Raw genomic sequence first — 10,340 nt, forward strand, 5'->3', positions numbered from 1 at the left:
TTTTTTTTTACATTCTAGAACATCATGTTATGGCTGAGAGTTTCTCCACACTAAAGTTTACCGAGTTTCTCCATCTTCATTTGATAAAAAGGAAACATAACGAAAAAATTACTGCATGTTCAAAAATAAACGTAACAGGGCCTCATTTATAAAATATAATAATTTTACAGAGAAAAAAAATATATGCAAACAATCTTGGATTTGTTAAAAATAATTTAATGCTACGATTTATATAAGAATGGTTTAACTAAATTCAAACATCAATTTTTGTAAATATAATTTCACATAGATGTGATTTTTTTTCAATGCAACAATGCTGAATGTTTTATTTTAATGCAAAACAGTAAATTAATGCAAATTGATGCACTGAATTAAATTCAATAATTTACATGATTCATTTAATTACATGATGATTTCTTGAATTTTAATTCAGTGCATAAATGTACATAAAAATATGCAAACATTAAGATATTTGAATTTAATGCTATTATTTATAAGAATGTTTTTTCTAAATTCAAATGTATCAATTTATGTAAATAGAGTTTCATATGCATTTTTTATTCAGTGCAACAATTTAATGCATACTGAATGTTTGCTTTTAATTTAACACACAATGCATAAAAACATTTGTAAAACAGTAAATTGATGACTGAATTACATTTAAAAACTACATGATTAATTCAAGTTTACATGATTTCTTGACTGATTATTTTCAATTCAGTGCATCAATTTATGTACATTTACAAATGTTGTTTGCATTGTGCATTCAATATAATTTATGAATGTTTCATTTATTTCAAAGTGACAACATTCAAATGCCTTTACAAGTAATTTACACTAATTCGCTCTGCTTGAGTTTTTTATGAATGAAGCCCAGTGAATGTACTTGCTTACTCTGGCCTGACAGCAAAAAAAAAAAAATAAAAATAATAATAATAATAATAATAATAATAATTTTTGGAGAATAAAAGACAAACAATTCCTGCTTTACGTGGTAAAGGCCATTATAGTGCTAAATTAATCGGCTACATTTTTTACATTTTGGATGACGAAGATAAGCCAGCGCTGTACCGCTTGTGTAGTTTCCAGCAACCAAACATCTGATAGAACAAAATGACGGTGCTTTCCTCACAAAACACCACAACAAACACATGCAACGCCATCCTCGACCAACTGTACACGTCTGATCAGTAAGGCAGTGACCTACTTAGAAACAGTAAAGCTGATTTTTAACACACAGAAACACGGCTTTAAACCAAAGCTAAGAATGAACAACTGTTTCCATCTGAGGGGTTAAAGTGAATCTGAACAGAGCTATGAAGTGGACCCTTCACCCGAAAGGACACTTCTTACTGCCAAATACACTGAATATATCCAGCTATAGCACGCGTGCAAGAAAGCATTAGTGACGTACACTTTTAGTGCGGGATATTTCAACCTGGGACTAAAGATGAGTGTGCAAGTCAAATATTTTTAGTGTGACGTTTCATTTGTTGATCTGTATGAGCTGAAGCACTTTACTATACAGATATATTTAGATATACGTAGGTCATATCCCATAATCCTCTATTCCAGACCTGCTAGTTGATGCCTTCAACCAATCAAAAACCAGATACTAGGGTGAAACATGGTCATCACATCTAAAACTCCAGAGGTTTCTTGTATAGAAAGCTGATGGGATGGATTTTAAAAACTATTTGTTTGACTATGACACATAAGTATCAATCTCCTATAGAGAGTAACCGGACATACATACACATAAGCTTGTTTTGCATTTGTATGTGTGTGTTTATGTGTTCGTGCATGTTTTTAGGAGCGTGTCAGTGTGTGTTCAGAGAGAAATCATGATCGCTCGACGTACTTGTCTGTCTCTCCACGGCTCTCAGTGACTTGCATGCCGTCATTTTGCTCTGGATGTCATGTTTTTTCTCAAAGTAGTCGACCAGCGATGTTTCTGTCAGGAACGATGCTAAAACCTGCTCGAACGTGATCGACCAATCGGCATCCGGCGCGCTGCCCTGCCTCCGATCCACCGCATCTCCGCTCATGCAGCCAATCAGGACCGTGTCGTCGGCGATGTCCTCGCACTGCAGCGAACCGGCGCTCACTACGGAGTAGGATGAAACGGACGTGTCGTCTTTGGCCTCTTCGTCGGAGCCGGCCGCTGTTGGAGGTGGCGTCTCTAGCTGCGCCTCTGCCAGGGCCTTGGAGACCAGGGACTGTCCTGATCCTCCCTCCCCGGACGAGTCCTCCCTCTCTGGCTGCAGAGCGTCAACTGCTGAGGGCAGCTGGGCTTCGGTTTTCTTGCTGCCGTTGTTGGTGAATTTCTTGCCCACTTCTCCGATGTGCAGCAGGAGACTCGCCACCGTGGCTATGCCGTGATACAGCTCCTGCTCCATGGGATCTTCACTGAACATGTTGTAGAGAGTCTTACACATCTCAATGAACTGCTCCTGTAATTGTATGATTACAAAAATGTGTTTTAGTCTTAATACTTGTGTTCAATAGGTCAAAAACACTGAAGTACTAGGTTGCTACTTAATAAATGAATCCTGATTTGATATGATTGTAAATAAATTTAAAAAGGCCAACAAATTTAAATGTAATTTTTAAAGGTTATACGTCTGTGAGTGTGTGTGTGTGCGTGTATATATATATATATATATATATCACATTTTTAGATCTAACACTCAATACTTCATACAGTGTATTTCTTAAATAACTTTAGTATATCAATTGTTAAAATGGTTAAAGAGAAAAATAATGTTCATTTCAAAATATAATATATAATTAATTTTTTGCATTTATAATGTGTTAATAACAATTAATTGTTAGTTTTAATAATTATATATAAATATACATGTAATGTTTATCATTTGTATCAGTATCATTGGGTCTCAATAGTACATGAGGGACTCTAATCTAAAACTAAATAGTACACGAGGGACTCTAAAACTAAACTTTTCTCCATATTTACATTACAATTTTCCCATTTCAGCTTTGTAAGAGTGAAAGCACAAATTGTATAGGTCAATGGCTACATTTAAATGCAGCTGTTAATAATCATTAATATCAGAATGAACAACCTTCATGTAAACATCTCAATGTGAATATAATTTTGACCCAACTAAAGGAGTTGTATAGATCTTAAATGATCAGTTAAATAGGAAAACATTAGCCATGTAAACTTCTGAATCAGACTACTTTCTTAATTTTTAAGTTTTGTAGCATAGATATGATGCACAGGTAAACAATTGTTGAATTGGCTTGCAACGTTTAAAATGTAAAATGTACTTTTATAATCCACAATTTGATTAGATTTATTAGAGTAATTATATTAGTTATATAATATAATATTACTAATAATATATCCAGTTTCTAATTTTTTATTATAGTAAACAAGAACAGCTTTGGACTTCGGGTCTTCTTTGGGTCTGGACTCATCAGGTCTGCATTAGAATTTCACCTTTCACTGAGATTTTCCAAAACCTTTTAGATCTAATGCACATCAGCATATATTTTTGCACCTTTCTGTGCAATACTTGAAACGGTTTAATTCATAAATCACTTTATGGTTCATGCCGAGGGTAAATCAAGCATGTAGTTAAGACAGGTAAAAAAAAACAAAAAAAACATCAGATCTGATTGTGCACACTGAAATCTCTGCACAAAAATCAGATATGCAACTACTTATTTGTCAGTGGAAAATCTGTTTTAGGCCACATTCAGTTGCAATGTGAACATACAGAGGCCTGAATTTCTCTCCCAACAATTGAGAGCGAGATCAGTGAAAACTGGTCACCTGATTCATCCGAGGCAGATCTTTGATACTCTCTTTCTTTGGCTCTTTTTCTTTGGCCCACATTCTCAGATAATACTTATAGTCCTTCAGCTTCTCCTCTAAAAACACAAGACACTACCATTAAAACAACAACTAGATTAAAACGGATTCCTTAATAGAGTCATCAATTGGCGAGTATTATCACCTTTTCTCTCATCCGTGTCTCCGGCCGCTGATGCGTCTCCTGCCTCCTTCAGCTCCTCACCTGTTATGATATTAATGCTGACTTAATAAACACTAATATCATAATGACATTTAGCCATTAACCATTAAAAGTGTCCACCAGAAAGGTTTCATGACATCAACGCCCATGGTTAAAAATGAAAAGAGCACCAAAAAGGTAAGATAATATCATGTGAAAGACAGATGGTGAACTGATACTGACTGGGAAACACCAAAACCAGAGGTGGTTAGTGGAAAAAAATCAAATAAATTCTCATCTGTTCTGACAGCATCATCTGATGCCCAAAAACACCAGAGAGACAGAAAACACTCGACGTGACAGACACAAACCTGAGGTCACTTCCTGTGCCAGGAAGTCCAGATGAGACAGGAAGGGAGGATCTGGAGTGATCAGATGAGAAAGACAGAACGAACAAGAGAAGGAAAGAAAGAAAAAGAGAATGAGAGAAAGCAAGTATTAGAGTTAAAAGAGAGAAAGGGCGAGATAAGGAAGACAACAAATGAGAAAAATAAGAGTGCAGAAGATGAATAATTAGTTATCAGTCATTAAACCTGGACCGAACCATCCAGAGGTACATGCAGGGAGATCAGAAAAGTCAAAACATGTTTATTAAAAATAAACTATTCATAAAACTAAAAGAAAGTATTAATAACAATTACATTTTTTTGGAATACATTGAATATTCACTCATATACTGCGTTTCAATACAAGTGAAGCTCTATCAGCAGTACAACAGTAAATAAAAGAAAAAGAAAAACTGGCTTTTAAAGTCAGCATGAAACTTTACGACTGTACTGTACATTTACTACATAATACTAACATTTTTTTTTTATAGTTATCAAACACGAACCCACTTTAAACCCTTGAAGTGCCTGACCTTGTTTACTCTCATTGTAAGTGCATTATTGTAACCATGTTCTGCTTTTTTTTAAAAAAAGCAAAACAACCGTCTGTGGAGCTTAACTTGTATTGAACCTGAAATATTTCTTTAATGTTGGCTTCAAATGTTGTTTAGGTGGTAAACATGTCTCGTACCCTGAGGCGTGTCATCGTCAGTGAAGAACTGCGTGGCCTCCAGCGCTGACTCTGCCTCCTCTGGACACAACGCTTCAGAAAGAGAGACGAGAACAATGAAATGAACAAATATATCACATACACACTCAAAACGACTCGTGCTGTCACACACCCTCAGAAATAAACATCTCATTCTTATCTTTTCTGCAAATCATCTTTACACACACAGTCCAAAAACAAGTGCTAGTTTCTCATTTCAATAAACCTCAAACACACACACAAACACACACACACAGAGAGAGAAGAGTGTCTGCTGAGAGTAGCGATCTGGTTTCCTCACACTGTGCTTATGTTTGTTGTTCACAAGTGTCGTTCACACACAGTTCCTAAATACAAATAAAAACACTAATAATGTTCCTCAAAAACCTACTTTGTTTTTCTCTTTCTGCTTACACTGTTACACTCTTTCCATGGCCTGGTTAATAAAGTCTCTATGACTGTAAACATACCAGGAGGCAGGTGGAGTTTGTATAGAAGTTTGAGTTTTTCCGTCATATCGCCATGATACATTCCACCTGAGAGACAACACAAACCAAAAACTGCTGTGATGAAGATGTCAAGAAGCTTAGAAGAGATACACAAGTTGTTTCTCTGATTTACTGTAAGTTGTTACACAATACATGCAGACTAACTTATATTATCCCTCAATAATTTGACCTTCTATTTTTATAAATATATTTCTAGTATATTATTTCCACCAAACAGTGTTGCAAAGTAGATTAACATTTTTTAATATAAGAACTAAAACAGCAAAAACAAATTTTTCACAGCTTGTAACTATGAACAGAATGGTATTTCATCATTTTCATTCAAATGCACCGATATAATAATATATGCATAGTAATACACAGCGATATTTACATTTACCAAAACATAATATACACTATCGTTGAAAAGTTTGTGAGTAGTCTTTTTTTTTTGAGAAATTAATGCTTTTCTGCAATAAATTGATGCATTACAGGTACCGTAAAGACATGGCGATAATGTTACAAAATTATCTGTTGGTTGTTCTAATTTAAATAAATGTTGTTGTTTTGAATCTTCTATTCATTAAATTATGAAAAAAACACAAAAAAGTATGAAGCAACGCAACAGTTTTCAACAATGATAATAAAAAATGTTTCTTGAGCAGCAAATCAGCATATTAGAATGATTTCTGAAAGATCATGTGACACTGAAGACTGCAGTAATGATGCTGAACATTCAGCTTTGATCACAGGAATAAAGTAAATTTTAACAGAAAATTTTTATTTTAAATTATAACAATATTTCACAATATTACTGTATTTTTGATCAAATAAATGTAGCCTTGGTGAGAAATAAGAGACTTTAAAAAAATCTCACAGACTCTATTGATCCTGCAAATGAATCTCTGAATCAATTCACTGAAAATGACACTTTGAACTGATTCATAAAAAATCTATCAAACTTACCAACTTGAATGCTATCAAAATATCACTTAACAATTTTACTCACAAGTTGCAAGACAAATGATTATGAAAAGTCCAAGGATGCAATAAAATGTAATTTTATATCATTTATTGTGAATACTCAATATGTGAGCATGATATTAATGATTATTTACAAATCAGCCAAATTTGTTTTGAATCTCTCTGACAGGTGTTTGTTAATTCAGTCTTCTTTTGTGTGTGACATCATAACTTCAACCACACAGAACACTTTCAGAATAATATTGTGTATGAAAAAAAAAAAAACTATTTTTTTTCCTGATGATGCGTTTCAGAATTCTATGGAGAGGTTTTTGAGGTCTAAGATTGCTGAGCTTTTATCTGAAGCAGTAACAGCTTTCACATGAATCAAACTCTGACTCTATCAATCTACAAGCTGTGGTGTAAACGCATCCACTCACTGAGTCCGGTGACAAACTCTTTGAAGTTGATGAGAGAGTCTTTGTTTTGGTCGAGCAGGCGGAAGAGTCGGCTGGAGAGCGTGTTGGTGTGAAGGCCGCAGCTCCAGGGCGCCAGAGCGGAGAAGAGCTGAACGAACTGACCGCAGTCGATGCGGTACTGCTCCAGATACGGCAGACTCGGGTCGTGCCGCTCTGCCGCGCTGCTGCTCGCACCCCAGTAACAACTGATGATGTGCTTCGCCTGGGACAGACACACATGTACACTAACATTCACACAATTACACATACAATAACTAGAGCTGGAGGACATGACAGTAGGTACTGCAGACATATACCACAAATGCATGCAACTCCACAATTATCCAGTTAGACTGCACCAAATGAGAAGCACCTTTCTGTAAACTATTAAATCACTGGTTCATTAAAAAACAAGCCTTATTACATGTTGATTTAATATATAGACCATTTTAGTTAAATTTCTATCTTAAATATATTATGTTACCGTTACCAAGATCTAAAATAACCCGTAATGTGATGGATTTTGGCAGTACTGCCCAACTATAACGTACATAAATACACAGACAGCAAGTAGTTTCTTTAGTTAAAAAAGCATTCATTTGAAAGTACACAGATCAAATAATTTACAAACAAAATAAAAAAAAATTAAAAAAAATAAACAATTAAAATAAATCAATAAATACCTTGTTTAAAAAATATTATTTTTTTTGTAATATTAATGTTAATAATATTGTTAATAGTAATATTATTACTATTTTAATATTAACATTAATCATTTAATAAATAAATGAATAAATAAAATGTATTATCAAAGATTTTTGTGGTACTGACCAACTGTAATGTACACAAATATACCAACAGCTAATGGTTTCTTTTTAGTTTAAAGGGGTCATTGGATGCAAAATTCACTTTTACATGTTGTTTGAACTGAAATGTGTTTTGGCAGTGTGTGTACACAACCACCCTATAATGATAAAAATGCACCCAGTGCTTTTTTAAAATCCTGACAAATGATAACCCCTTTCTCAAATCAAGCTGATCTCAGATTCTTTGCTGTGTGATGTCACACAGACCCAGGCCCCTCCCACGATTGTTGATTGACACTGGTGTTTTACCTTAGACCCGCCCTGAGTGAACTGTAGACAGTCCGACCGCCATTGTCGACGCCGGAGCAGATGTAGACAAGAATGACTCCTGAGCGATTGAAGTGTTTTGTTGTTGGATGTAATAATGAACAGCAGTCGTCATTTACTCCCGACATCTGAGCCGCTGAAGACGCAGTGGATTATGTTTGTTTTTGAAGGGAATGCGCCCCCGATCTACTTTAATGTGTCTATGTTCGCGCGAATCATACGTGATCCAGCTTCACCTACAGAAGAAGTGAGTATAAGGTTCTTTTATGAATCTTTGCAAATCGCCTTCCTTAATAATGTGCTAGTTAGCAAGTTTCACACTGAATGCGGCTAAAGTTAGGAGTCTCTCAGAGAACTGCTCACTCCACAGAAGAGAGGGGCGGGGTCAGCAGAGCTCATTAGCATTTAAAGGGACATGCAACTAAACGACTCCGGGTAAAAAGGGGTGTTGTTTTACACTACCATTGAGAAATTTTAACCAAAGTATGTTATAGACTTTTCATTACGACCCTAAAGAATTATTTCAACTTGTGGAAAATGGGCATCCGATGACCCCTTTAAAAAGAGCATTAGGTGTTCAGAAGAACACAGATATAAAAAAAAACATCTACAAACAAAGTAAGTCAAATAAAACAAAAATAAATAAATAGACAGACAGACAAACAATAAATAATGTAATAATGATGATACATTCTTTAAAAATATATTACTAACATTAAATATTAAGAATGAATAAATAAATGAATGAATGAATAAATAAAATGTACCATGACCGATTTTGGTGGTAGCTACTATAACGTACACAAATATACTGACAGCTAGTGGTTTCTTTCATTTAAAATCAGCATTAAGGTGTTTGGGAAAACACAGATCAGATAAAACGCATTTAAACAACATAAATAAATAATAAATAAACATAAAAACAAACAATATAATTAAAACAATATTGTTATTATTACTATTTAATTAATATTACTAAATAAACTAAAAAAAATATATATAATAAAAAAAATTATAATTAAATGCTGAGTTACGCATTTATCTTACCTTAAAAAGAACATACAATTCTTCCAACTCCTCAATAGTGAAGGCAGACTCTGTCATGATCGCTCTCACCTGAATATCACACAATACAGCATAAATGATCACATGTGGAGATTTAAAATTGTGAAATAAGACTTTTTGATTACACACTTACCACACTCCTCTTGGCTGTGTCTTCTAGTGACTGTATGACCTTTAACCTTTGTTTGAACCTCATCTGCTCGATGACGTCGGCACGCAGGCTACCAAACTTCTATAATTAGATGAAAACAACGTACGAAGTTAATAAGGATCATATTGGCATTGGTGCTCGTCTAGGTCCCTCTTGCTCCGCCCCCTCACCTCATAGGATGCTTTAATGAGCTCAAAGATGTCAATCTCAGGTGGAGGGATGTTGCCACTGGTCAACAGGGCATGAAGGTGGGGAATAGGTGGAGAAACGGTCTGCTTATTTACAACATTATCCAAATATCTGCAGGATCCAGAAACAGAACAAACCTTATTTAGTGCATCTTCACAAACCTCAGACAGTAGAAAAGGGATAATAAAACTTAACCCTGTAAAGCCTAAAGCTTGCATTTAAAAAACCCCTAAAAAAAACATATCTGATCCATCAGGCTTTTATGGCTCATATAGTATGATATAGTGAGAATATGGTAAAAAAAAAACAGCTCAATCTTACTCACAGGCCCAAAATGAGCAATAAATATTACATTTGGTGCATATGCTGATATTTATATGACCAAAAAGTAAGATGAAATTGTGATGATTGTCAATCTTTATAACAGTATAGCAGATACTTGCATAAAATTATATAAATATCAGTCACTCTATATATCCAATAATATGTCTTAGTAAGATGATATAAATGCTTGATGATCAAAACATATAATCCAATGCAATACAATGATGATTGAGAGATGAAAAAAAAAACGTTCCTCAAAAGCCTGATGATCATATTTGATACTCACTAATTAAAAAAAAAAAAAAAAGATGTCTGGATAATCAAGTAAACTGAAGCTGCTTCAGTCCAGTAAGTGTTCATCTTGAAATATTACTAACAATATCAAAGTTATTCTTACATTTACTTTAGGGCTGCACGATTAATCGCATGCGATATTTAACGCGCATCTTGTCAGTAAAGCCGGTTCTGTAATCAGCGGTAAATCTCCATCA

General features: G+C 34.5%; 1 protein-coding gene across 1 annotated transcript in view; it reads right to left on the minus strand.

Annotated features, from left to right (window-relative positions):
- Positions 1 to 701: 701 nt before the first annotated feature.
- LOC107662168 (TBC1 domain family member 9B-like) overlaps positions 702 to 10,340 on the minus strand; it is a 35,606-nt gene continuing 25,967 nt past the window's right edge. The window contains exons 14-23 of the mRNA XM_016452083.1: positions 9,507 to 9,636; positions 9,319 to 9,417; positions 9,168 to 9,236; positions 6,970 to 7,210; positions 5,549 to 5,614; positions 5,061 to 5,132; positions 4,355 to 4,405; positions 3,987 to 4,046; positions 3,803 to 3,900; positions 702 to 2,453 (exon numbers count right to left, since the gene is read on the minus strand). Of these exons, the coding sequence (XP_016307569.1) occupies positions 1,821 to 2,453; positions 3,803 to 3,900; positions 3,987 to 4,046; positions 4,355 to 4,405; positions 5,061 to 5,132; positions 5,549 to 5,614; positions 6,970 to 7,210; positions 9,168 to 9,236; positions 9,319 to 9,417; positions 9,507 to 9,636 (1,519 nt within the window). The 3' untranslated portion in view covers positions 702 to 1,820. The remainder of the gene's footprint in view (positions 2,454 to 3,802; positions 3,901 to 3,986; positions 4,047 to 4,354; positions 4,406 to 5,060; positions 5,133 to 5,548; positions 5,615 to 6,969; positions 7,211 to 9,167; positions 9,237 to 9,318; positions 9,418 to 9,506; positions 9,637 to 10,340) is intronic.

The sequence above is a fragment of the Sinocyclocheilus anshuiensis genome, unplaced genomic scaffold (assembly GCF_001515605.1).
Source record: "Sinocyclocheilus anshuiensis isolate Anshui unplaced genomic scaffold, SAMN03320099.WGS_v1.1 scaffold1120, whole genome shotgun sequence".
Classification (NCBI taxonomy): domain Eukaryota; kingdom Metazoa; phylum Chordata; class Actinopteri; order Cypriniformes; family Cyprinidae; genus Sinocyclocheilus; species Sinocyclocheilus anshuiensis.